Genomic DNA, 26472 nt, shown 5'->3' on the forward strand with positions numbered 1-26472 from the left:
TTGCCCCTCTTATCTTTCTTCAATCTGTAGGCGATAGGGTTTGCTGTCCCATCGTTGATCCGTCGTTCAATTTCCGTTGGTGCACCGTGTCTCGTCCGACCGACCTGGTTCCCCTCTAAGAAATCCACGCCTCCCTCTCACGAGACCTCCCCTCCCCAGTTGGTCCCGCTCCACCACCCCTCGGTTGCATTCGTCCTGAACTCGCTCTCTTTTCCCCCACCACCCTCATCTTCACTCGCGGTGGTTACTTTCAATGGACAATAACATGGAGATCGATACGGCGCGGTCGCCCGAACCTCACCACCTCTCCCCGACCACCGACCCGGGGTCCATACCCACCCTCGACGGATGGATCGAAAGCTTGATGACCTGCAAGCAACTAGCGGAGGAAGATGTCCGGAGGCTTTGTGATCGGGTGTGTGCTGCTTCTGCTGGGAACTTAGGTGTTTTTTGGAGATGAATAATCCTAATCGTGGTCGTGTTTTTTTCTACATAGGCAAGAGAGGTTCTGCAGGATGAGTCGAACGTGCAGCCCGTGGTATGTGATTGACTTTTCTGCTATTGTTGTTGTGGCCCTTCCCGCGCTGCCCGGCCACTGGTCGTGGCCCCGCGGCCGTTGCGACCGATCGGAACTGACTCTCTTCAATCTATAGAAATGTCCAGTAACTGTGTGCGGTGATATACACGGCCAGTTCCACGATCTGATGGAGCTCTTCCGCATTGGTGGCCCCAATCCGGATACAAACTACCTGTTCATGGGTGAGTTGGCGCCTTGTGACCGCTTATGCCAGTCGTCCCCCTTGGCTCACCCGCCCGCCCACTAGGTGACTACGTCGACCGTGGTTACTACTCTGTAGAGACCGTCACGCTCCTTGTCTGCCTCAAAATCCGTTACCCCCAGCGTATCACCATTCTGCGAGGAAACCACGAATCGCGCCAGATCACGCAAGTCTACGGCTTCTACGATGAGTGCCTGCGCAAGTACGGCAACGCTAACGTGTGGAAATACTTCACCGACCTTTTCGACTACCTCCCCCTCACCGCACTTATCGAGAACCAGATCTTCTGTCTGCACGGCGGTCTGAGTCCGTCGATCGACACCCTCGACAACATCCGCTCTCTGGATCGGATTCAGGAGGTCCCGCACGAGGGTCCCATGTGCGACCTTCTGTGGAGTGATCCCGACGACCGATGCGGCTGGGGTATCTCTCCCCGTGGTGCTGGATACACATTCGGGCAGGATATTTCGGAGGCATTTAATCACAACAATGGCTTGACTCTGGTGGCACGGGCGCACCAGCTGGTAATGGAGGGTTACAACTGGTCCCAGGATAGAAATGTGGTCACGATTTTCTCCGGTATGCTGCTGCACGGCAAATTTTGGCTCTTGTCTCGCGGGATTGGTGGTTACGGCTAACCACATCTCTCCAGCTCCTAACTACTGCTACCGCTGCGGTAACCAAGCCGCAATTATGGAAATTGACGAGCATCTGAAATATACCTTGTATGTGGTTGGCCCCATCATTGCAAACTGGAGAAGAAATTACTGACACAATCTACAGCTTACAATTCGATCCCTGCCCGCGCGCAGGAGAACCCATGGTCTCGAGGCGCACACCCGACTACTTCCTGTGATTTGATTTTTGTGATAGACATAACCGGCTCACCTCTGGCAAGTTGAGGTTCTCCGACCCTTCGAAAGGGCTCCTGGGACGTTTGGCAACGGAAAGACACAACCAAAACGGTCTGGCCTAAATAATTGTATGTCCGTATTTCTGACCGTGTTGATACCAATTCATGAAAATAAAAGACGTACCGAGACTTGCTGCTTATTCTGTACTGTCATAACACATACATTGTGTTTTTGTTTTGCCACTTGGTGGGGTGCTGCCCTGTGTCGCTGCCTGAAAACCGGTATGCGCCTCAGGTAGACATACACGACCACTTGCATTGTGGGCTTTGAGCCCAATGTGACAGACCAACCGTAATTGTTCATCCTTTTGTGCCAATCTGTCGTGTTTTCAGGCATATTCGAGCATGTGGTGGATATGTCCTGCATTGTTGCCCCTCTCTTAACAAGTCGAATGAGCTTCCCAAGTCTTCTTTCTGTTTCCCTCAAGAATACAAGGAAATGTTTGAAATCTCTAGACGTCGGCATTCTACAAATGATGGTCCCTGAATATACTATACGTCATGCACACGTCACGCTTCTTCACAAATCACAAGAATAATGTTGGCATATATGACTAGTGTCTCAAATATGTACAGACAAAGACACCTAGTAATACAATCATAACAATCACAGGCATAAAACATGAACAAGAACAAGAACATGCACACAGAAAAGGAGGAATGGCTAAGCTCAAGGAGGAAAGCAAAACACAGCAGACTAGCAACATATCTGCTATATATACAAAAGTTAGATCTTCATCCCCTGGGCCTTCTTGGCCAATAACTCTTCGACTTCTTTCTCGTGCTTGGAGAAGTTGTCGACGAGATTATCCCACATCTTAGGCTCGTGCTCGTGTCGCTTGTTGCTTGTCCAGGCGTAGTCTGTGATGGTGAATGGGCGACTCGACTCGAACATGAATGCCATTGAGGCTTCGGAGATCCGCATGGCCGGCGGGTCGACTTCCGTGGCGGCTTTGAATTCTTCGTAGGCTACGCCGTGAGGGACCACTGGTTGATCAGTAGGTTAGCTGTGTGGCTTTTTTAAATTTGGAATCGGGGGGTAGGGGTGATGCTTACTTCCACATTCGAAGGAGACACTTCCAGGCTGGAAGGCGTCGGAACGACCGCCGTAGTCGCCGTAGATGAGACCCATCAGTTCGGAGGCGGCGTTGCGGTGGTAGTATGGAGGTCGGTAGGTGTCTATCATTGTTGTTGTTAGCAAGAGTCAGGCAACTTCAGTCTGCGGGCGGAACGTACGCGATGCAACATCCCAGCGAGGAGAGAAGATGAGTAGATCGGCCAAAGGAGCCGTGGGATCCCGGGACTTGGCTGTAAGAACACAGAAGATAGAGGGATCGATGTGATCAACGGAAATAGAACCGACGTTGACGAACTTGGTCATGTCGTACTTGTAGGGCACCTGTATGATGAATTAGTATACTATTGCTTGGAAGCATGCCGGAAAGGGAATGAAAGCATACATAGTTGCCGTGCCAGGCAACCACGTCAAACGGACTGTGGTTTTGTGTGCTCTTGAAGAACTTTCCGCCCAGCTTGTACACAACCTCCCAAGGCTCCTTGGAGATCTCATACTTTGCCGTGGGGTAGAGGAAGTCCCGTGCATTGGCGAGACCGTTGGCACCCAGGGGTCCCAGCTCGGGGAGTTCAAACTGACTACCCCAGATCTCAAGGATGTAACCACGAGAAGGCCCATCAGGAAGCTCTACGCGGAAACGGATGCCACGTTGGATAATGACAATCTCTCCAGGCTGGACGAACAAGGGACCAAATTCGGTCTGAATATCCAGTGCACCCTGTTGAGGGACGATAGCCATCTCACCATCAGAGTTGACAAAGGCCTTCTTGGTCATGCTGGTGTTAGCAACATAGACGTGGGTGGCCAGACCCTCACGAAGGGTTGGCTCGCCTGAGCCAGCCACAGTCTTCAGACCAGACACAAAGTCTACTTCGCCATTGGTTGGGATGTCGAAGGGGTACCAGGCAAGCTGGGTAGGAGAGACATGGACGCGAGGGTTCAGAGGGAGAAAGTTGGATTCTGTGTCCTTGTTGTCGGGAAGATCGGTCTACAGTCACTGTCAGTAGATAGCAATCGTCGATGACAGAGCTGCAAGACATACGAATCCCTGGTGGGCAACAGCCGGACGGGCACGGTACAGCCATGCCTTCTTGTTGCAATGTCTCGGGGCAATGAAGGCCGTGGCCGTCATCTGCTCAGCGTACAGGCCAAAGCGGACGTTACGAGGGCTGTTTTGGCCCTGTGGAAGGGTGCCAGGCACAGCCTCAGAGGCGAACCTAGTAGATTAACTACATCAGCCAGTTGAATCGCTAGATGCAGGGGAGCGCTTTGACATACGAGTTGCCGAATCCGGCTTGGTACTGTTGCGCTTGAGTTAGTGACGGTAAGAAGAGGGTAGGCATTGGCACAGAACACTTACCTCATAGGGATCATTCCGTCTAGTAGCGAAGGAGGGAATGGTACCATCCTTCTGTGTCTCTGCCCAGTGGAAGATCTTCTGGTATTCTTTGGGGTCGGCGAGGTCACTTGTGGAGGGCATGATGGGTGATAGGTCTCAGGAAAGTAGCTATTGTAGGTGGAAAAAGGGTTTGTGTAAGGGAACACGGTGTTTATAGAGTCATGAATCGTGATATATGGGGAGGACAGCCGGGGTAGGTTCCAGCAGGCTCATATACTTGAGCTGGTGGAGTCGGTCCAAGCGGGAGGCCATTATAGAGCAATTAATCAGACCGCTGGCCATCCGGATATCCGGGCCAGCTGATTCAAAGACAGCAAGTCAGGATTGATGGATGAGACCAGAGTTTGGGAGTATTGAATGGATTGCATACGATATGGGAAGTTGGCGAGCAATTGGGGGGGATGTTCGGCAGATGTCGAGGGGGGAGTGTTGCCGAGAGTAGTACAAGCAATGAAGGACTCAGGCAGCATCAGGCACCTCAGGCATCGACCAGTGGAGCGACCCCACATGAGTCAGGCCTGAGTAACGGTGGGGAAGTTTGCCCGCCTTTGCGCTTGCGGGGACACCCCCGGGTAGCAGCCATCGCTGGAATTGCCGATGTATACTGCTCTTCTGCATATACTCCAAGAAGCAATATCTAACTATCTGCTTTGTATCACCAATATCTCACAGCTTACGGCAATACAAAAAAAGAAAAGGTAAAGAATATCATAAGTGGAGATTCCTGTATTTAGTGTGGCGAATTGGTTATGAAGCTGTATTGAACTATATCACTGTCTAATTCAACAAGCTAATCTTGCCTGCCGTCAAGGCAAATACAATAGGCATATAGACACCCATTCCAGCCTCCCTAAGAACTTTAACATGCTCAACCCGCCGTCTAGATGCAAACTGTGCTTCAGAAATCTCTCCGCAGCTCCCCAGAGGTCCGTACGCGAATCTCTGCTCGGTAGACCATGGACTACCACCGTTGACGAACTGCACCCAACGGCTCCGCATCTCCTGACCAACCGCTTGTGCAGCAGGGTTGAAGGACAGGTCGGCGCCGTCAAACAAGAATAGCAGGTCAACAGCATGATGGGCTCGGCTGGATGCCTGCCACGGGTTGGCCTGGTCAACCACATACTTGTAGACTCGTTTCCCAGCTGCCTGTAGTTTCTCGGCAACAACTTCTACTGGCAGCGTATAACGGACATCATTCACAAGGTCCAGTGCACCCAACTTGCAAGCAGTGGGTCGATCCGCGACAACCTGGTACATCTTGCGTAGCTTCGGACCCCATTTCTCATTTTGCTCGAAGGCTGCAGTAATCGCTTCTCCATCGAATGTCTCGATACCGTTCCTCCAGATAACCGACTGTATGATTATTATTAGTAGTTATCTTGATAAATTGTGTGGACTGGTCACCCACCTCATATTCAGTATCACCAATCATGAGTTCGTCCACCAGCTCGGACTTGGTTTCCCATCCTTGAAAGTCCTCATCCTCCTGTATCCACATAGTGTTCACATTGCACTCTCGTAATGCCTGCAACAGAGCCGGCACTGACGCTAACCGAAGCGACGGCTCGCCCAGTTCCTGCACCTTGGCTTCCAGCGCATTGATTAGTCCCTGGCCCTTCTCTATTGGCAAGGGAGAAGAGAGATAGAGGGATCCAGATGCCAGGACGGCCCTCTTGACTGGTGTACCAGTGACGAGATGGGCATGCGTATAAACTGCCCCGGCACTTTCTCCGGCCAACGTGATGTTGTTCTGTAAGAAGGTTGGTTAGATTTAGTAAATAACCGCGCGAGTTAGTACATACCGGATCGCCTCCAAAGGCAGCGATGTTGTTCCGCACCCACTCAATACCCAGTTTCTGATCCTTGATAGCAAGGTTCTTCTCCTTGCCGTCGCCAAAGCTGAAGATGTTGAGTCGATAGTTGATTGAGACGAAGATGATAGGCTGGCCGGACTTGATAGAGTCCGCGACGATCTTGACGGGATCTATTGATACTGTTGTCAGTCTCCAAGGACGATATTCCCTTGGCCTAACTTACCGCAGATCTTCGATGCAGCTGAGCAAAAGGTCACCACCTGCGATCCTCCTGTATGACATGATTAGCCATTGGTCCATTGACAGTGTAAATTGAGGGTATGCCCATGACATACCATAAATCCACAAGAGCACAGGAAGAGGTCCCTTAGCCGAAGACGCCGGAGGACAGGTGATGTCCAAATTCAGACATTCAAACTCATCCTCAGGCTCCCTTTCGATTGGAAAGTCCTCTGGAATGCGCAGCAAATGGCGAACGTCGACATCGACCTGCGGACACCTCGGCCTAAGCAGGATCAAATCCAAATCAGCACTTATCCATGCTGCCAGCGTTACACGATTGCAAACAGTACCCGTATGAAGAAGCATCAACCACAGCATCCCCAAAGCCATCCACCGGCTGCGCCCGCTCAAACCGCGCGGGAACAGACGCGTACTTGATACCCCTAAACTCATTCACCGTGACCCCCTCGGACACCCTCTCAATCCCCGTGAAAATGGCACGAAGGCCCTCATGCTGTATCTGCGGAGATGCCATATTTTTTCCAAATATCGTCACAGTATGCTACACGCGAAGAGTAAGTCTGATTGAGACGAAAGCCATAAACGGTCCAGCCGGAAAGACAAGCGGGGATGGTGCCACCGGCCTGCCATTCTCTCTATGACGAAGCATCCTAGCTCTGCGTCGTCTTCGTCAATGATTTCTCAGCATCCTCTCTTCTGATCCGGCTCATAATTTCCCAGGAAATGCCGATATCCGAGCTGGCTGGCTGGTTAACTGGCTGGATTGAGGGCAACTTTGGCCTGGCCGCCCCCCTCCGTCATGATGTGGGGCTGTTGCGGGGAGATCCACCCGCTGCACAAAGTTGGGTCTTTCTTCTTTGGGTCTTTGGGTCGATCGCCTCCGTTTGGTTTGGTTCCTGGCCAGCTCGGTTGGGAGGCACGGAGGCGGGATCAGTTTTCTTGCCCGTTTCTGTGAGGGTCATTGGACTGGAACTTACTAATTGACGGTTGAAGCGAGGTTGTCTTTCCACTCACAACAACAACTTACGAAAGTTGTCCATCCTTCACGTCAGTCAGTACAGTCCTCGATGTGCTTGAATCCAATAAAGAGACATGTCAATTTTATGTCTATTGAGATGAGAATTCTATTACCAGACATTATGTATATACACCATGATATGTCATGATCCGTCTAGTCCCGTTCATTCCCCTTTTTTTTCTCCCCTCGTCTTGGTCAATCACTCAACCCGATGCAGCCGTTTCACTTCTCCTCTTCCTAAACAGAAACCCACCCAGGAACAACAAAATAGGCACACCGGATACCCCAGTCAGCAAGGCCAAAGCCCACGTCATGGTCTTCCAGCCCGCACTTTGCCGGATAAACCCCGCAAAAAAGGGGCCAACAATGGTTCCAGCAGCATATGCCGAGTTGAGGATTCCATAAGACAAGGCCATGGCACCACCCTTACCAAAGATATTGGGGTCCCGTGCCTCCTTTTCCTCCACAATATAGGACGCCTCAACCAATAGAGGAGGCATCAGCGAGGCTATGCAAAAGCCAATAAGGACCAGCAATGCACATAACAACACCTTCTGGCCCATGGAGTCATGCGTCACAAGACGGAGCAGCACCATGAATGGAATGGTTGAAAATAGTGCTCCTGCCGCCATGTAGCGTCTTGCGTTCACAAACTTGTCGTTGATCCAGCCGAAGAACGGATCGGAAATATGAGGAACGGACAAGGGCACAAAAATGAGCCCCTGGCCTGTCTGATCCCAACCGAAGGTGTCCTCGACAAAGAGAGGAAGGACGCTGTCGAATGAGGTCAGGACCACGGAGACGATGAAGTAAGCCCAGATGGTGACTATCATGCGTTCTGAAGCGAGAAGAGTAATGACAGCGCTTCTACTCTTCTTGGGAGTTGCATGTTCAGGGGATTCAGCAGACTGCTGGTCAACTGAAACCGGGCCCTCCGACTTACTATCAGATGCAACAGCGGGCGACCGATCAGTAGCATCTTCCACATCAGAGCATTTCTCAGTGGTTTCCGACGGCGAAATATCCGGACTCTGTTTCTTTTCTTGCTGCAACCACTTCACGGCATGCTTCTTCTCGATCATGACCAGCCGCAAAACAATATCTACGCCAACAAGAGCAAATGCCAGCGCAAAAACGGCATAGTATCCGCCACGGGCGTAGATGACGCCACCTAGAAGTGGCCCACCCATGATTCCAAAGGTCATACCCATGCCGATATAACCCATCGCCTGCCCAAGGCCCTCTTTTCCAACCGTGTCAACGAGCAACGCGGCCCCAACCGTCCATACAACCGCTGCAGATGCTCCCTGGAAGAGACGGCCAATGATCCAGAGACTAAGGTGAGTCCCTACGCAGAGTAGAGCTGTGGAAGCGCCCAGTGCCAGCAATCCGACTATGAGTGGCCACCATCGTGATTCAAAGCGGTCGGCAATGTAACCCGCAACGGCTGGAGAACATAGTTTCAGCAAGGACATTCATCATAATAAGGTGGTCAGAGCGATACTTACGCGATGCTGCTAACAGCGCTGCGCCATACAATGCTAACAATATCGACGTCCATGATTGTTCTACCCCATGTTATAGTCAGCATCAACTCACTATCTATATAGAGAAAAGAAGTCAGAAATGATCAACTCACCTTGATCAACAGACATCCCAACCCTCTCATGTAAAGCGGTAGGAGCCACAGGGACAATCTACGATAGAGTTATATGTCAGCAAGATGAAGAACCCATTTATAACAAATCCACCGGTACACTCAAGCCACGTACCAACCCATAGAGTAAAACATCCTATTGAACATGTGGTGGTTAGCAAGTGTAGCTAGAAACGGATCAAAGGTCCGAGGAGCTAAGCTAAGCCAAGCATACCGTGAAGACAGCGAAAACCACCACGAAGATAATAAAAGCATTAGATGACCTCCACTTTAGAAAGACCGGCGGCTTGGTGTCATTCTGCCCTGGTACTAATCCACGCAGATTCCAGGTCATGTTATAAGGCAGTATGTACTAGTGCTTGAATGGGACTGGGTCGGTCCGCAACATCGGGGAGATCTTGCTTCGGCGGGGGTGTGAAATCAACAGAATAGTTTTGTGTAATGCAGATCAAAATGATTACTTAATACCAGGTAGTAGCTAATTGGGATTTACTCTTTGCCAGGAATGAAGGTCTAGTTATACGTGAATGAGGAGTGGCCGATCAGGTCAAAACTTGTTGTTCTGCGATCTGCTCGGCACCCGCGGGCCCCGAGCCAAGCCTTATCTATGGGTCACAGGAGTGTCCGCGGGACGGAACGACATGTCTACGAGATGAGTGGCGGAATGCTGCTGGTCTCGAAATATAGAAGTCATATTGGTTGACCAATTGTTAAGTTGCATATCGATGTTCGTGACTCATGGCACAAATGCTGCCTCATGGGGGTCACTGCAGGTTTCATAATCGCCACCGTCTTCTTCAAAGCTTGTACATCTCGCTGCGACTGCGTACCCCGTCAAAAATGCAAGTATTATCCAAGGGCACGTACTGCCTGGTAATTACTTTGAGCGCCTCCTGTGCGACTAGTCCTCCGGTGAGCGAGGAAATGTTGTGCAGTTCTCCGCCTTGCGTCCTCCGTAACTCCTGGGCTGCTTGTTGAATTCGTTCCCTTGCATCTTCCTCCTCGATAGCGGATGGATCTTCCGATTTAAGCGCACCAAGGATGCGATCGATTGCAGAGTCCCACGCCTGTTCATCATCCAAGGCCTCTTCTGACTTCTTGCCCGCTTGGATGTCGGTAATTATGTCATCCAGGACCTGGAATGCAAGGAAAGTCGGCACGAGGGAGTCTGGAATATTGATGTTGTTCCGAATGGCCTTCAAAATAGATGCTTCCCCATCCACTATGGGGATATCTCGGCCATGGATAACCTTAATGTGAGCCGCGTTCTTGCAGAAGACCTCGATATCCTTGTCCGAGGCTGGGGCCGGGCGTGGTCCAAGCTGTGCTTCAAGGCTACGGACAATCTTGGTAACTTCTTCTATGTCCTTGCGAGCCTTTGACTTGTAGATATTCTGAAGAGAAACATAATCGGCTGATTGAGCCTTCATGTCTGGTAGAGAGCCCGGCAGAGGAAGTACACTGTGCCTCTGGTAGTATTCACGTATGGCCGCCGCGATAATCCAGAAGTTGGCCGAATCTGGCGCCGGGTGCTTGCATTCTTCCATCTCGAAGATCTCGCGAAGGGAACTGCGCAAGCTGAATGGGTTCAAGGACTTTAGAACTGCAGCAACAGCCTCATCATAGTTCTCCTCTCCACCTTCGGGGTTACTTGTTCTTGCACTAGACCGCACCATTTCCCTGAACTCAGATTTCTCCTTGTAGTTCGATGGGACCTGGCCATTGTGCGCTTCTTTCCACTGCTCTAAATGATGGAGAAGAAGCAGAATGTACGGGACATGGCCATGCTGGTGATCGTCCAGGCTGTCCAGGTTGCGAATGCTAGCACCGGCCGCCGCCAACTCAGGCCACGGGTTTAGGAGACGGAGATCCTGTGTGCTTTCAGGATCTGGATGTGTCTCTACTATAGGAAATGCAGCCGGGAGCTGAAGAGAAAAGGTCGAATAGAATCCAACCGAGCGTGTGTAAATTACTGGAATGCCGAATGCTTTAGCAGCCTTGCAAATGGCCTCCAAAGAGGGGCGTTTTACCGGTCCAGATACCAAGACCAGCTTGTGCTGCGGAAGAAAGTCTGGCTCCTTCAACAGTTCTGTGATTGACTTGTGCTCAGTCTTCGTTAGCTCTGAAACATCATAGAGCAACTTGAGGTTGAATGAAGTTACCTTAGTATAGAAGCTCCCATCTACGTCCGGGTTTAATTCTCGTAGCAATCGACAGGTCTCCTCAGCTCGGGACTTCCCCAAGCTTTCTTCTTCCAAGAAGAAGTTGACCCCGAGATCCGGCTCGGTGACAAGTGCAGGGTCCACAATCGTGAAGCCTCCAATTCCAGGAAGTACAAGGTTCTTGAGCGTTTCCACGCCGACTACACCGGATACACCCGTGTTATGCTTGCCCCAGGGTTCGTCGGAGTTGACCAGGAGCACGCGGGACTCTTCTAGAGCTTGCTGCCCACTTGCTGCCCACAAGCGCAATTGGCGATCATATTTCCTCTCTTTCGAGGATGGTACAACCAAAGCACTCGGGAAGGCCTCTGCCATGAGGGGCTAAAGCGGAGAAGAGACGGAGACAGACAAAACCAAGTGGGATGAGAAGTGGGGAGTCAACGAACTGAAAGAATCTTCCAGTGACAATCCCTGTCTGCAACTAAGAGAAGCAGCACGAGCTCAAATACCCAAATGGACTGATGACTTGTTGAAAGTACTGATATTCCGGTCAAGTAAGAGCGTTGGAATCCATATGTTGGCTGCAGTCACATGATCGACGTGTGCACGGACCCACCAGAGCTGTTGATGGCCTTAGTGCCTGCATGCCTGAGGCTGCACATGGTATGACGACACAACCCCGCCGGAGGAAAACGCGCAGAACAACAATCAGTCACCCGGAATCATCGCCGAAGGTTGCATTTATCGACCGAATCTAGACGGGATAGTATAAGCTGTCAAGATCCCAATTGCTATGCCATGAGATTTGCACTTCCGCGTGGCTGTCTGTCCTCCCTGTAAGTGGTCCAATTCGTTTGCTGGAAACTTTCTTGGGCCTCTCGCATCTCCCCCCACCACGGGCATCCACTACATTTGACGGTTCCTCCCCGAATTTGCAGGGGCTCGATTCGAGGGTTTCTCTCCCCCGGAGCGGTCCGCCTACTGATCTATCAACAGACCCCGGCTCGGCAGTTTCCCCTCATCCTCTATTTATTCTCGTATTCGTCTCTGCTTACGACCAGATCGGTTGTCTACTCCCGTTGTGCCCCTCTTCTCCGTTTCCAGCGCTACCTTTCGTCGTCATTCCACCATGGCCAGCGTCGTCGAAGCCGCAAAGCGCGCAGCCGGTAAGGCTGCCGTCGAGAATCACTACCCCAAGGACGCCAAATACGTCGGCATTGGCAGTGGTTCGACCATTGTCTATGTGGTCGAGGCCATCAAGGAGTCCGGAGTAGACACCTCCGCCACCAAATACGTCCCCACTGGCTTCCAGTCCAAGCAGCTGATTGTCAACGCTGGTCTGACCGCAGTGGACTTCGATGCCCTCCCCGAAGGCACGGTTCTGGATGTTGCCTTCGATGGTGCCGACGAGGTCGACGACGAGCTGAACCTGATCAAGGGTGGTGGTGCTTGTCTCTTCCAGGAGAAGATCGTGGCTCTTCAGGCCAAGGAGTTCATTTGTGTGGCTGGTGCGTATATGTTACGCTGAGCGATAGTGTCTGGCGCTTTCTATAGAGGGCATGCGCACTAACCCCCCGATTGATAGACTCCCGCAAGCTCCAGTCCCGCCTCCTCACTGGTTGGAAGTACATCCCCATCGAAGTCGCTCCTATTGCGGCCCGTCGCGTTCTCGGTGCTCTGAAAGAGATTGGCAGCATTGATCCCGCTGTCCGCGTCAACTCTGATGCCAAGCAAGGCCCATTGAAGACCGACCAGGCCTTCTTCATCATCGACGCTCCCTTCAAGACTCTGCTGACCCAGGCAGACGTGGCTGCCGGAAAGGACGGCAGTGGCAAGGACGGCGTGTGGGAGGTTCACGCCCTCTCTCAGGCGATCAAGCAGATTCCCGGTGTTCTCGACGTGGGTATCTTCTCTGGCATGACCGGCCCTCAGGCGCAGGCGCTCGGTGGTGTCGGAGGCCAGAAGCCTATTGCTGCCTACTTCGGTATGCCTGACGGTTCGGTGTCCGTCAGAAAGGCAGCTGCTTAATTGGGACTGCTCCCTAACGCCATATACGATATGTCAAGAGACTAGAAGAAAAAGTACAAGTACAAATGATACCATGTAGACTGTTAGCACGAATCGGACTATTTTACGCTTTCTATAACCTGGTGCCTCGTAACTGTGATATCAAGAACCAAAAGTAAGAACAAGAACACCAGTCTCCGCACGCCGGTCATCAAGACAAAGTAAGTTAGTTTCATAAGGCGACAATATGCTCAAACTTATTTGGCGCCCTTCCCCTTCGCCTCCGTCTCTCCAAGCTCACGTACAAAGATCTTAACCGTCCCTTCGACAACATCATCTTTTCCATCCTCGAAGCCCGGACTAATCGCGATCGCCAGGTACTTTCCGTTACCGCTAAAGTCCACAGCAGCCACACTCGACGGATACTTCTGATACTGTCTGATTCTCCTCTTCGCAATACCGTCCCAAAGCGCAACCACTCCATCACCACCGCCCGAAGCAAACGTACCGTGGACCGGGTGGAACGCAAGCGCATTGACAGGGTAAACGACGTCGACATCATCCGCCGTCTGTCTGTGACACTTGAAGGCATATTTGCGGGCTTGCGACTCAGCAGACGGATCGAACCATTCGACCGCGACACGGCCCTCGATGCTGGATGACGCGTATCCTGCATCGTCGGGCATGCATGCCACTGAGCGAGTCATGAACTTCAAGCTGCTCTCCCTTCGCTGCCAGGGTTCGATTTCAATCTTGTTGGGGACCGTACCCTCCGACTGAGCGGTGAGCATAGCCAATGCTTTCAGATCGTAGATGTGTAGGGCGCGGGAAGCCATTGCGACAACGAGCTTCGTAGCGGTAAGAGACATGGAGAAGGGCTTCGAGGGGAGGGGAATGATAGCGGGGGCTGTGGCGGGATCGTTCGTCGGGTGCACATGCAACGTGGAGTCCCAAGAGGCGGATATTACTAGGTTGTGTTCCTCGCTGAAAACGACGCTTCGAACACCAGCTTCGTGGCTGCTGAGGACGGTCTGGGTGGATGATGCTACATCAATTCTGTTTATTGTCAGCAGGGAATAGGTTGGTTATGCGCTGGTTGCTACCGAAGCCCAAACAGAACAGACATGGACTCACTTCTTGACGTCCCAATCCAAGCCAGCCGTGTAGATCTCATCCTCGGTTGCGCCGAAACACACATCCAACACCGGAGCGCGATGCTCAAACTTCTGTAACAGCTTGCCTTCTCCGACGGTACCATTTTCATCGCGCAAGTCGTACAGATACACGTTCTTATCCCAGGAAGAAACAACGATTCGCGTGGAGTCGGGGTCGGGCGAGAACTTCAAGGCGGAGATAGCATCCGTCGGCGGGGATGCGACAGAGAATTGATCTAACACTAGTCAGTGGAAGAGGATTGCCATGGAAACAATTCGCGACTTACTTGACGCCATGATTTCTTGCTTGAACCTTCAATGAGTTCAATTGTATATCGTTGTTGATCGGCCCGTCGTCATGGAAGCTTCACCTTCAGACCATTTTCTGCCAGGTGCCACCGCCCTGGAATATTCTCCCCGCCATCATCATTGATTGATTGCATTGACGTCGGACATTCTCTGGATCGAACACATTCTTGTGCGCAGATCTTCATCATGCCGTTCGCGCAACTCGTCATAGGGCCCCCGGGCGCCGGGAAGTCAACCTACTGCAATGGCATGCACCAGTTTCTTGGAGCTATTGGTCGCAAATGCTCCATTGTGAATCTGGACCCCGCAAATGATAAAACATCCTATCCGTGTGCGCTGGACGTTCGCGACCTTGTCACGTTAGAGGAGATTATGAGTGAGGACCTGTTGGGACCTAACGGGGGTATTTTGTATGCGCTGGAAGAATTAGAGGAGAACTTTGACTGGCTTGAGGAGGGGCTGAAGGATCTCGGAGGTATGCGCATTCTGCCGTCTGAAGATGTTACAGGATCAAACGCTAATGCATATTCTATGTGATAGAGGACTACGTCCTGTTTGATTGCCCTGGCCAAGTTGAATTATTCACACACCACTCGTCCCTACGAAACATATTCTTCAAATTGCAGAAGATGGGCTACAGAGTATGTCCTACCCGTCCCATCCGGAGTAACATGCTATGCGATACTAACAAACGGACGATGCGCAGCTAATCGTGATCCATCTCATTGACTCCTACAACCTTACACTACCATCGATGTACATCTCCGCCCTCCTCCTCTCCCTCCGCGCCATGCTCCAAATGGACCTACCTCACCTGAACGTCCTCACCAAGATCGACAATCTATCGAACTATTCCCCATTGCCCTTCAACCTCGATTACTACACAGAAGTCCAAGACCTCAGCTACCTTCTCCCGCACCTCGAAGCCGAGTCATCACGGCTATCACATGAGAAGTTCGGACCGCTCAATAACGCGATCATCGACCTAGTGGAGGAATTCGGACTAGTGAGCTTCGAGACGCTAGCCGTGGAGGACAAGAAGAGCATGATGAATTTACTGCACGTTATCGACCGCGCTAGCGGTTATGTGTTCGGACCCGCCGAGGGTGCAAACGACTCCATCTGGCAGGTTGCTGTCCGAGAAGGCCTGGGACAGATGGACATCCGGGACGTGCAAGAGCGGTGGCTGGACGCGAAAGACACGTACGATGAGCACGAGCTTAAGCAGCTAGAGGAAGAAGCGAAAGCCGCCGAAAAGACAGCCGAAGACGCATCAGCACAGAAACCCAATATGGACTTCGATGACGACGAATACGACGATCTGGGGAGGGGGTCGATACCAGATGGTGGTGTGAAGGTTATACGAAAATCATGACACATGACATGGAATCTATCCCAGCATCTATATTCTATTCACGCATACATACACACACTGTATAATATAGGGTATCTCTAATGAAAACGATCAGCAAGACAAAACTCCCAGCACCCAAACCTATGCCTTCCAACATATCAAACGTAAATCCCGTTCGTACTCAAATCAATCATCATCCTCACTCTCCATCATCACATCCCCAACCACATCCTCCCCAGTAACCGGCGTACTCTCCTCCCCAGCCACATCCACTAAACCCCCCAACAACCCCTCCAAAACCCCACTCTCCTCCGCCTCCCTCAACCGCACAATCTCCCTCCTCGCCCTCCGAATCGCCTCCTCCTCCGCCTTCCGCATCGTCCCGGACACCCTAATAACCCGAAACACACAAGCTCTCGTCGTCCTCTTCGACCCACCCTCACTAAACCCCGGAACCTGCGACATGCAGGTCAGCGCCGTCCACACAAGCCGGAACGACGCGCGAGGACACCGAATAATAGCCGTCGAAGTAGCAGGGGAGAGGTATTTCACTGGATATTCATCAAACAAGTAATTAGTCTCATTATCACAACCCAGCAGGCAAAAAAACCCAATTCAAAGAGGAATAGAGCTAGAGGAGAAGGAAAACATACCACTAATACCCCCCGCGCCCGCACCACCCAATCTACCGACGCCGTAATCGCCAAACATGAGTGAGACTTCCTCTCTGACCATTTTCGCTAGCAGGCCCGGTGTTAGGGCATCGGATGTGGGCGAATGGATTTGTAGCTGTGCTTGCGACTTTGATTTGGATAGAGGGTTCTTGTTGGTGCGGGAGGCGGCTGGGGGCCATGTTGAGGGGTCGGGGTAGAGGATGTCGAGGAGGATGTAGCGGTGTTTTAGGCGGACCATTGTTTAGTATTTCAATAGTATTTGAAGGAGGGTTTGGGGTGACTGTATTGTAGTGGTGGTAGATTGGTTGAGTGAGTGTGCTTGGAGGTGGTTTGAGGTATGAGTTCGGGTGATGATTGTTGCGCGCGACCTCCTGGTAGAATGCGCGTGTGATTTTATCGGCGATGTGGTGATTGAATGGTTCGGAATTTTGAGATCGATTGAATATTGTTGGAGAGCTGGAGGATAGCAGTTCTATTAAGCAGATCGGCGCGGGCAGAGGCCCGTTTTTCTGCCGCATGTGGGCCTGCGCTTGCATTTACCGCCTACTTGGATGAAGAAACATACTTTTGACAACCGCAGATCAACTAATCATCCATACAACAGTCAAAGATAGGAACTACATCTACGTTAATCTACAATTTTATAATGGATGCACATTTCTTTAATCGTTGCGTGATATTCATCAACCTTTAACAGCGAGTCATGCCACATGTGCCACTACAGATTGTAAGTTGAAATAGATGAGATATGAAGCGAACCAAACCGATGCAGAAAGAAATATGGGTGAAAAGAAAACAGGCCATCACAACTCCGACGTCAACAATGACGGATTTTATGACTAATCCATGAGATGTAAATGTATTAAGGGAGACAAGTAAAAAATTAGACGCTGACCTCGACACGACCCTCGGAGCCACCCTTCTGGAGGGCGGGGAGAAGGTAGGTGATGTCATCCCAGGGGTGTCTGTACAGACCAGTGCGGAGTCTCTTCTGGTCGAGGTAGTGGGCAATGAGACCAATGGAACGACCAAGGACGAAGAGACCGTTGAGGACACCCATCTTCATGTAGTCCTCAACCTCCTCGGAAGAGAAGGCACCGCAGTTGCGCATCAGGTCAACGAAGCAGACGGCAACACAACCGTCGACGTTGAGGATGAGGTTGTCCTTCTTGGAGGTGGTCACAGTCTCGACAGCAATGGCGTAGTCGAGCAGCTTGGTGCTGGGGAAGTGCTTCTTGGCGAACTCCTTGACGAGCTCGACACGGAGATCGGGGTTGTTGCGGGACTTGACACGGTGACCGATACCGGGGACTGTGCATAGTCAGTTAAAGCTGTTCAACTTTTCAGGTACAAATGAGGGTTCACTTACTCAGCTTGTTCTCCTTGCGCATGGTGTCAACGAAGTCACGGGGGCTCATGCCCTTGTCGAAGGCCTTGGTGAACTCCTCAGCAGCGCCATCCAGGGCACCACCGAAACGAGAACCGATGGTCAGGAGACCAGAGACGAGAGCGCTGATCAAGTCCTTGCCGGCACGGGTGGTGATGATGGTGTTCATGGCACCAGACACGGCAGGACCGTGGTCAGCAGTAAGCATGAGAACCATCTCCAGGAACTTGCTGGCGTAGGCAGGGAGGCGGCGGCGGAACCACAGAAGAGACATGACACCACCGATACCAATGTCCTCACGGAAGACATCAGAGATGGGCATACCGGCGTAGAGAAGCTCCTGGCCACGGTCGTCGGAGATGGTAGAGATGAAAGCAGCGGGCTTACGGACGAGACCCAGCTCCTGAGCCCAGGAGTAGTCGATGGGGATCTTAGGGACGACAGGCTCAGGCTGGGGCTTGACGATACCCTTCTTGACCTGGTCGTCGTAGACCTCCTTGAGGGTCTGGGGAAGGTCCTCGAAGGTCTCGGGAACGAAGATACCGGCCTCACGCATGGCCTTGTTCTTGGCAACAGCGGTCTCGAGGTCGGAGTTGGCAGAGGCACCAGCGTGACCGAACTGAACCTCAGTCTTGAACATGCTAGCGCAGGTACCGATGGCCCAGGCGACGATGGGCTTGGTGATGGTGCCGTTCTTGACGGCCTCGATGACGCGGTACTCCTCAACACCACCGACCTCACCCAGCAGAACCAGGATCTTGCACTCGGGCTCAGCCTGGTAGCGGAGCAGGTGGTCGATGAAAGTGGTGCCGGGGTAACGGTCACCACCAATGGCAACACCCTCGTAGACACCGTCGGTGGTCTGAGAGATGATGTTGTTGAGTTCGTTGGACATACCACCGGACTTGGAGACGTAACCGACGGAACCCTTGCGGTAGAGCTTGGAGGCAACAATGTTGTCCATCATACCACCAGTGTTACCAATCTTGAAGGCACCGGGCTTGATACCACCAACGGTAGCAGGTCCGATGATGGTGATGCCCTTCTCCTTGGCCTTGACCATGATCTCACGTGCGCGCTGTTCTGCTGTTAGCGGAGAGCAGCATGGTGTGTCTCAGAAGCAGAACTTACTCTCTCGGGGACACCCTCAGCAATGATGGCAATGGAACGGATCTGGGGGCACTCCATCAGCTCCATGGTGGAGCTGTAGACGGAACGGGAAGAGGCGAAGTTGACAACGGTGTCAACGTCAGGGTGCTTGGCCATGGCCTTGGAGACGTCCTGGTAGACGGGGAGGAGAGTCTCGCTGGTACCCCAGTACCTATAATTGTATCAGTATCTCAATTCAAGAGAAGGGATCTGGTTTACCATACATCTTGCTCACGAACTGACCACCGAAGGTGTAGATGATACCGGCGACGGAGGGAGTGGAACGCTTGCAGATGAAGTCGAAGTCAAGCATACCCTGGACAGCCCGGGGCTGCATACCACTGTGGCAGATTGTCAGCCAGAACAATTGAGCACGGCTACAGGCCGCCACTTACTATACGAAGCATCTCGTCTTGTTGTGGAAGAGGGCGTTGCTGAGAGGAGAGCGCACACGGCTGGGGGGGTCGAAGCGGGTGATGTTGTCGTTGGCGGAGGCGCCATTGGCGGTGTTGACGAGGGGAGCAGAGGTAGGCATGTTGGCTGAATACTCTGTGAATCGAGCAAGATGTCAGTGTCAAGAGATCAAGAAGGTTTTCATAAAGCGGGTGCTGTGTGGGAAGAATCCGTGGGAGGGGAAATGTATCCGCCGTGGTAGCAATATACTATCGGACAGCACACATACCTGTCAACAGAGTTGGGAATAGGAGAAAGGATTAAAGGAGGATATTATTAGATAGTAAGGGAGATATAGATAGGTGAGGAAGTGACAAGCCGCTTCGTAAGACTGCGACCTGAACACAAAGGAAGTTGGAAGTGGTTTAGGATGGTAAGAGGAACAAGAGGGAGAAGAGAAGAGGAGGGAGCTGGAAGAGCGAGGCAACCAGATGGAGAAATGAGAAAATTGGAGGAAGGAGGAGTGAGGAGGAGAGAGAAGTGGACTGATGGGAAAAAGACGGGAGATGAGAGAAAAACAAGATGTAAGATAAAAAGAAAATGGAACGGACAAAAAAAAAAAGTAGCTAAAGGAGGGGACGATATCGGGAAGCTTGATGGGGGGGTAGAAAAATTATGGGGCCAAGTGAGGAAAGAGCAGGTACATACACAGCTGGTATGGGCGTATGAATGGGGTTCGTATCGATCGTACCATACAGTATCAATGATCCTGGCGCAGGCAACTCCTGGTCCGAAACAACCCAGTTGGGGAATCACCACAAGGATGGATCAACTTCGCTAGAATAGATAGTAGCTATGGAGACGTTTCAGTCGATGGGACTAGTGGCGCGCAACCCGAAATGACATTGCGCAGTCAGAAGCCGATTCTCGTCTATTGTCTTGAGATGGGGAGGAAGATATTGATCCTTACGGAGGCCGGAGTCCGGAGTATAGTATGCTCACAAGATTCCAACGCCCAACAAACTCCGTGGGAGGGGGTGGGAATTGGGAATGATTGATCGATTGACCGATCACTACTGTATCTACTAGGAGAAAGTAAGAGAAGTGTTTACAAACTTGGTGATTGTTGTCCGCCGGGTCGGTTAATCGGAGGACTCCGTTGGCTGCCAAAGAGGTTGCAGGCAAGTATCGGAGCATGCAGAATTGCCTTGAATAAGATTAGTATAGGTTAAAAACCGAAATAGACCGTCTGAGAGACACCGAGACCACGGTTCTCCGTATTACGGGGGCAAGGGCATTCTGATTGATACTGCGTACAAATCGAACCGGGAGGTGGTCCTGGTGGTCCTGGTGGTCTGGTTGGGGCTAAAGCGGGTGGATCCTACATCCGTCTGCTGGATCAGCAAACTGGAGGTCCCAATTGCGGCCAGGGACTGGGCCGATGCGTATGCACGAGGCCCCGTAACTCCCAGGAGGTTTTCTTTCCCTTTCGCTGGCCGCTCACCGAAAGATCAAACGGCGGTATACTACTTGAAAGTATGCTTCTGGAATCATACGGGCACCTACCCAAGTAGGTATATCGCCCATCCACAATCTGAATAAGGGAATCTGTGGTATGTACCTTAGGTTTAGGCTTCCAGCATATTGTAGATAGAGTAGTGTGCGCTGCCATGTTACCATCCATCTCTATACTACATGCAAACATGTTATACTACTACTACAGTCGTAGATTACACGCAGGGGTACCTGAATCCAGAACTATCCAGGACTATTTGGTGGGAAGAATTGTGGTCAATTCCCGTAAAGTATGGGGAAGTGAGCCGGGGAAGTACAACCAACCCATTACATCATCGGGCAGGACACGTTATCTAGTTCAAATGTGATCAGACATGTTGTCCAGCTAACACATCCGCCACTATCACTGCATTATTGGAGGTTGTCCATTCGAACAGGGGGGTGATTGGTGATGGTGGTGTCGTCAACAAAACGAAGAGCGTAAAGCAAGTACCCAACAAAAAAAAAGGACGCAAGAATAGGCGGCCATTCTGGTGATGGTAGGGGGGCTTCAGTATTGAGGCTACAGCGTAGGGCAGATACTGCGAGTCAAATACTCACGAGAATGGCTTCCGAGGATCCCCAACGCCGCCAATCCCGGCTGACAGGATGGGTCTTGGGCCGACCCGCTTTTTCTTACGGCGGCTCCACCGAATCTCAACAAAGTCCGCTGGCTGCAGCATCGCAAGCCGCTAAGCCCCTTGTATTGCCCGAGCTCGGCCCTGATCGTGCTCTGTATCATGTCGTTTTGGCGGTTTTTACTGTGGCTTCAGTTGATCATTCCATCCATCCTCCTCCATCTTCGGACCCCAAAAATTCTGCTTCGTCGAAACTTCTCCTCCCCTCCCCCCCCCTCTTTCCCTTCTAGTTCCTCCTTTCGCCGGCCGTCACTTATCATCACCGACTAATCGGCGCTCTTCTCTTGCAATACTCCGTTTAGGTTCTTTTTTTTCCTTCCCGCTTTGTTTCTTCTTTTCCTCTTCGTCCTCCCCTCCTTCCCCCCCTCTTACTCTACTCCCACTCTCCATTTTACTCCTGCTCCTCCTTTTGGTTGGTGATTTCTTCCAGACCTCCCAAAAAAATCAAGACCACTATTTTCCAATTCCTTTCTCCTTCTCCCTCTTTCTCTCTATCTCCCTCTACATACATCTTCCTCTAGGTATACCTCTCACCCATTCCGGGGTTCACTTCCCACTCCAAAACCATTGCTCTGCAGCTTCTTACACGTCTGTCTAGTATAATCATACCTCTCCTCTTTCACCTATACGATCATCATGTCCGCCAAGTCGATTCTCGAAGCTGATGGCAAGGCCATCCTCAACTACCACCTCACTCGTGCTCCCGTTATCAAGCCTACTCCCCTCCCTCCGTCCTCCACGCACAACCCTCCTCCTAAGCTCGCCTCCCTTTACTTCCCCGAAGATGTTGCCGTCAAGGATGTCCTCGATCAGGCTGAGGTCCGCTACCCTTGGCTGTTGACTCCCGGTTCCAAGTTCGTGGCCAAGCCCGACCAATTGATCAAGAGACGTGGAAAGAGTGGCCTGTTGGCCCTGAACAAGACCTGGGCCGAGGCCAGGGAATGGATTGAGGCCCGTGCTGCCAAGGACGTCCAGGTTGAGACGGTCACCGGCGTTCTCCGTCAGTTCCTGGTTGAGCCCTTCGTTCCTCACCCCCAGGAGACTGAGTACTACATCAACATCCACTCCGTGCGTGAGGTAAGTTTTTTGTCTTTCTCCGCCATCTGATCGGCGCCCTCCGTAGCTGCGGGGTATCAATGCTAATGTACCGCATTAGGGTGACTGGATCCTTTTCACCCACGAGGGTGGTGTCGACGTTGGTGATGTCGACGCCAAGGCTGAGAAGCTTCTCATCCCCGTCAACCTCGAGCAGTACCCCTCCAACGAGGAGATCGCTGCTGCTCTCCTGAGCAAGGTGCCCAAGGGTGTTCACAACGTCCTCGTTGACTTCATCTCCCGCCTCTACGCCGTCTACGTCGACTGCCAGTTCACCTACCTCGAGATCAACCCTCTGGTTGTCATCCCCAACGCTGATGCCACCTCGGCTGATGTTCACTTCCTCGATCTGGCTGCCAAGCTCGACCAGACTGCTGAGTTCGAGTGCGGTACCAAGTGGGCCATTGCTCGTAGCCCCGCCAACCTGGGTCTGCCCACCCTTCCCTCCAGCGACAAGGTCAACATTGACGCCGGTCCCCCGATGGAGTTCCCCGCTCCTTTCGGTCGTGAGCTGAGCAAGGAGGAGAAGTTCATCTCCGAGATGGATGCCAAGACTGGTGCTTCCCTCAAGCTCACCGTCCTCAACGCCAACGGCCGTGTCTGGACCCTCGTTGCTGGTGGTGGTGCCTCCGTCGTGTACGCTGACGCCATTGCCTCTGCTGGCTTCGTCAGCGAGCTCGCCAACTACGGTGAGTACTCCGGTGCTCCCACCGAGACCCAGACCTTCAACTACGCCCGTACCATCCTCGACCTGATGCTGCGCTCTCCCATCCACCCCGACGGCAAGGTCCTCTTCATCGGTGGTGGTATTGCCAACTTCACCAACGTTGCCTCCACCTTCAAGGGTGTCATCCGCGCTCTCCGTGAGGTTGCCCCCGTCCTGAACGAGCACAAGGTCCAGATCTGGGTTCGTCGTGCTGGTCCCAACTACCAGGAGGGTCTCAAGAACATCAAGGCTGTTGGTGAGGAGCTTGGCCTCAACATGCACGTCTACGGCCCTGAGATGCACGTCAGTGGTATCGTGCCTCTTGCCCTCCTCGGCAAGCAGACCGACATCAAGGAGTTCGGTTCCGCGTAAAAAAAGAAATAAAGGGCACGTTTCACTGAATTCTAATTAATTTAATTTCCTATGAGAATCTCTTTTTTTATATTTCTTCTCAACTGCATGGCATGATATGGTTGTTTTACGCTATCTTGTTAACTTTTTTCTTTTATTGACGGTACAAACGGTTTGCCCAGCTTTACACTGCAGGGCAAGTGGAAGAGGGGATACTCGTTCTGGAGTTGATGCTGTTTAGACTTAAGATAGTCGTTAATAGAACGATATGATCTATGACTGTCACTGGAGCCATGTATCCAACAATCAACATACCACTATATCTATATTATCAGCCATTTAGTACACTTGTATTTATCATGCGTCCGTATTCTTCAACGCAGTTTGGCACGCATACTCAAAACTCCAGACCGCACAACCCCTCTCTAATTCATCGACAACTTATGGAAATTAAATTGCCATACCCACCTACCTCACACGTGGACTGCATACACAATATGACACATCACAACCGCACAACACCAACAACGGTGACCAACCAACTAGACAGCAGTTAAGGCACCCACGCATATCCAGCACCACGTCCATTCATGCACACGCAGGTCCCAACCAGGGAACCAAGTCCACAACTACATATGTATGTATGTATGTACGTATAACATGTATGTATAATAAATACACAATACATACATACATACATACAAGTAAGTAAGACCGTAACAAAAGAAGTCCAAATAAACTACAAAACCGGTGCCACACCTAATCTCACGGAACTCTACCCCAGATCCACCAGGAGCTGCAAGGGAAAGGGAACGGTAAGATCAAAAAGAAACTAAAAGATAAGATGAGCTTGGTTCTCGCGTGGCAACACTAATTGGAAAAGGATTTTCCTAGCAGGGGGGGTGGAGGGAGAGTGTGTGTGTGTGTGGCTTCCGTACGTCCGAGACGGGACGCGGATGGATGGAACGGAGTAGTACTTAGTATAATGGATAGGTTTAGGTGGTGGTGGTGGTGGACGGATAAGCTTACAGCCTATGAGATGGCATCGATTAGAACGGGACGGGCCTTTGCGTGATGGAGAATTTACTTTGTACTACTTAGTTGAGGGGATGGGGGGGGTCTGGTTTTAATTATTAATTTGTAGCTGGCTGTTGGGAATGCTTTGATTAGATTGGATCTTATCAATTTCAATCGTTTCTTTTCTGTTTCTGTTTCGTTGTGTTGGGTTGGGTTGGGTTGTTTACTACCAAGTGTGTAACCGAGGTAGTAGGAGGTATGTGATGTGATGATGGTGATATAGTACTATCCCTTGTTCGCGATGTAGAATTGAGGATGTTGGTTTGGGTGTCTACTATGCTTTAAGTATACTATTGTACTACTAGTGAACCAGTTGATGCATTTTCATGATCGTTAGAAGTGCAGCGCAGTGTTTCGCGTCTATTCGATATTGTCGCGCTTGGTTGGTCCGCGTGTACGCGGGTATATACATCCGCGCTTTGCCTGTCAATTTATATATCGCTCCTACTACTAGTCCTGCCTGGACACCGCTAAGCCAAAGTATCATTGAATCCCACGAAGTGACGAACAACTCCTGAAATTGCACAGTAAGCAGTAAATTGTTAAAAGTTATACAAATGAAATGAATAGAAGAACCTACTACCTTAATGGCCTGTCCCATGTGAGCAGAATCCGTTACCGGGTTATGCTGAATACTACATCGATTTCGACTAAGTCGTTTATACAAATATTCGTACGCTGACTTCTATAATCTGGGCTGAGCGACACCAACTCATTTTGGCTAGAACCAGGATAGTATGCGAATAGTCGACAATTTACTAAGTTTGAGCAACCAATCCAACTTACAAGTTACTGTGGTACGTATCATTCCTACTAACTAGTAATCTTCAGCATCTCTGCTTAGATCCACCATCCCCCCAATCTGATATGCGTTAGGCCTGTTTTCGCAGCATGATACTAGTTTTGACAGAGTGCAAGTCTCAGTACCAGGCGTTTATTTTGTATGGAATGTAGTGATCTTGCTGATAAAGGTATGTTTAGAGAGTTGATGATGGTGATGGTGTTTAGTTTGTCTGATATTACGACATCTTCATACACATGCCCCTGCCCTTATTGCCATATTGCTAGTCTGTTGTGTTTTTGATGCAGAATGCTAGTAAGTTCTATGAATTACTTGTAGCGGCCATACTCATGTCTTCTCAAGTGTCTTCGTTCCAGGTCGATAGTCCGATACGCCTATTCAGCTGGACCCGAGCTCAGGACACCGCTTGTTCTCGGATAGTTTCCGATTAGAGTGAACTCAGTGATTATAAAATTGGAGGGCAAGTCGAACGGCTACCCTCTAACTGGGCAAATACTGGAAGGTCTATGGTTTTAGGGACGCTATCGGTTATCGGTCTTGGACAGAACGGTACGGTGCAGATGAATCTACTCCAGCCGCTTATCGTAGAATAGATCAAGAAACATCAGAGAGGAGATTATCATATCTGATTACTTGCCCTCATCGCGTCAGACAATGTAGGACAGGATGATTGCTATATTTAAAAGTACATCGTGTGGTATGTAAACAGTCATTTCACGCTTTCGATAATAAATGCCAGACAAGACGTTAGCCCAAGAC

At 51.1% G+C, this 26472-nt stretch overlaps 13 protein-coding genes across 13 annotated transcripts; 6 read left to right on the plus strand and 7 right to left on the minus strand.

Moving 5' to 3' along the window:
- Positions 1-253: 253 nt before the first annotated feature.
- Positions 254-1635, plus strand: An11g00420 (uncharacterized protein; the record flags this gene model as incomplete). The annotated part of the gene is made up of 6 exons (XM_001394009.3): positions 254-415; positions 497-538; positions 654-759; positions 825-1358; positions 1432-1504; positions 1563-1635. 6 exons carry the CDS (start codon positions 254-256, stop codon positions 1633-1635), a joined length of 990 nt encoding a protein of 329 aa, XP_001394046.1.
- A 784-nt stretch (positions 1636-2419) lies between these two features.
- Positions 2420-4110, minus strand: An11g00430 (uncharacterized protein; the record flags this gene model as incomplete). Its single annotated transcript, XM_059750004.1, has 6 exons — positions 2420-2679; positions 2749-2871; positions 2929-3091; positions 3153-3734; positions 3810-3984; positions 4046-4110. The coding sequence occupies 6 exons, from the start codon at positions 4108-4110 to the stop codon at positions 2420-2422; spliced, it is 1368 nt and encodes a 455-aa protein (XP_059605436.1).
- Positions 4111-4943: 833 nt separating this feature from the next.
- An11g00440 (uncharacterized protein) lies at positions 4944-6740 on the minus strand (the record flags this gene model as incomplete). The annotated part of the gene is made up of 6 exons (XM_001394011.3): positions 4944-5522; positions 5578-5919; positions 5972-6153; positions 6207-6254; positions 6319-6488; positions 6556-6740. 6 exons carry the CDS (start codon positions 6738-6740, stop codon positions 4944-4946), a joined length of 1506 nt encoding a protein of 501 aa, XP_001394048.1.
- A 707-nt stretch (positions 6741-7447) lies between these two features.
- On the minus strand, positions 7448-9235 carry An11g00450 (uncharacterized protein; the record flags this gene model as incomplete). Its single annotated transcript, XM_059750005.1, has 6 exons — positions 7448-8163; positions 8275-8691; positions 8753-8812; positions 8884-8941; positions 9017-9037; positions 9116-9235. 6 exons carry the CDS (start codon positions 9233-9235, stop codon positions 7448-7450), a joined length of 1392 nt encoding a protein of 463 aa, XP_059605437.1.
- Positions 9236-9698: 463 nt separating this feature from the next.
- An11g00460 (uncharacterized protein) lies at positions 9699-11438 on the minus strand (the record flags this gene model as incomplete). The annotated part of the gene is made up of 2 exons (XM_059750006.1): positions 9699-11012; positions 11064-11438. The coding sequence occupies 2 exons, from the start codon at positions 11436-11438 to the stop codon at positions 9699-9701; spliced, it is 1689 nt and encodes a 562-aa protein (XP_059605438.1).
- A 754-nt stretch (positions 11439-12192) lies between these two features.
- Positions 12193-13091, plus strand: An11g00470 (uncharacterized protein; the record flags this gene model as incomplete). Its single annotated transcript, XM_001394014.3, has 2 exons — positions 12193-12571; positions 12649-13091. The coding sequence occupies 2 exons, from the start codon at positions 12193-12195 to the stop codon at positions 13089-13091; spliced, it is 822 nt and encodes a 273-aa protein (XP_001394051.1).
- Positions 13092-13327: 236 nt separating this feature from the next.
- An11g00480 (uncharacterized protein) lies at positions 13328-14521 on the minus strand (the record flags this gene model as incomplete). The annotated part of the gene is made up of 3 exons (XM_059750007.1): positions 13328-14126; positions 14205-14466; positions 14512-14521. The coding sequence occupies 3 exons, from the start codon at positions 14519-14521 to the stop codon at positions 13328-13330; spliced, it is 1071 nt and encodes a 356-aa protein (XP_059605439.1).
- Positions 14522-14719: 198 nt separating this feature from the next.
- An11g00490 (uncharacterized protein) lies at positions 14720-15908 on the plus strand (the record flags this gene model as incomplete). Its single annotated transcript, XM_001394016.1, has 3 exons — positions 14720-15008; positions 15074-15174; positions 15240-15908. 3 exons carry the CDS (start codon positions 14720-14722, stop codon positions 15906-15908), a joined length of 1059 nt encoding a protein of 352 aa, XP_001394053.1.
- A 165-nt stretch (positions 15909-16073) lies between these two features.
- Positions 16074-16799, minus strand: An11g00500 (uncharacterized protein; the record flags this gene model as incomplete). The annotated part of the gene is made up of 2 exons (XM_001394017.1): positions 16074-16438; positions 16541-16799. The coding sequence occupies 2 exons, from the start codon at positions 16797-16799 to the stop codon at positions 16074-16076; spliced, it is 624 nt and encodes a 207-aa protein (XP_001394054.1).
- A 645-nt stretch (positions 16800-17444) lies between these two features.
- On the minus strand, positions 17445-19632 carry An11g00510 (uncharacterized protein; the record flags this gene model as incomplete). Its single annotated transcript, XM_001394018.3, has 5 exons — positions 17445-17872; positions 17931-19026; positions 19080-19269; positions 19322-19438; positions 19493-19632. The coding sequence occupies 5 exons, from the start codon at positions 19630-19632 to the stop codon at positions 17445-17447; spliced, it is 1971 nt and encodes a 656-aa protein (XP_001394055.1).
- Positions 19633-20389: 757 nt separating this feature from the next.
- Positions 20390-21912, plus strand: An11g00520 (hypothetical protein; the record flags this gene model as incomplete). The annotated part of the gene is made up of 5 exons (XM_059750008.1): positions 20390-20482; positions 20580-20585; positions 20718-21060; positions 21220-21305; positions 21574-21912. The coding sequence occupies 5 exons, from the start codon at positions 20390-20392 to the stop codon at positions 21910-21912; spliced, it is 867 nt and encodes a 288-aa protein (XP_059605440.1).
- Positions 21913-22318: 406 nt separating this feature from the next.
- Positions 22319-23855, plus strand: An11g00530 (uncharacterized protein; the record flags this gene model as incomplete). Its single annotated transcript, XM_001394020.3, has 2 exons — positions 22319-22759; positions 22839-23855. 2 exons carry the CDS (start codon positions 22319-22321, stop codon positions 23853-23855), a joined length of 1458 nt encoding a protein of 485 aa, XP_001394057.1.
- Positions 23856-25473: 1618 nt separating this feature from the next.
- Positions 25474-26306, plus strand: An11g00540 (uncharacterized protein; the record flags this gene model as incomplete). The annotated part of the gene is made up of 5 exons (XM_059750009.1): positions 25474-25512; positions 25637-25708; positions 25822-25882; positions 25920-26007; positions 26156-26306. The coding sequence occupies 5 exons, from the start codon at positions 25474-25476 to the stop codon at positions 26304-26306; spliced, it is 411 nt and encodes a 136-aa protein (XP_059605441.1).
- Positions 26307-26472: the final 166 nt, after the last annotated feature.

Source organism: Aspergillus niger, assembly GCF_000002855.4.
Source record: "Aspergillus niger supercontig An11".
In the NCBI taxonomy this organism is placed as follows: domain Eukaryota; kingdom Fungi; phylum Ascomycota; class Eurotiomycetes; order Eurotiales; family Aspergillaceae; genus Aspergillus; species Aspergillus niger.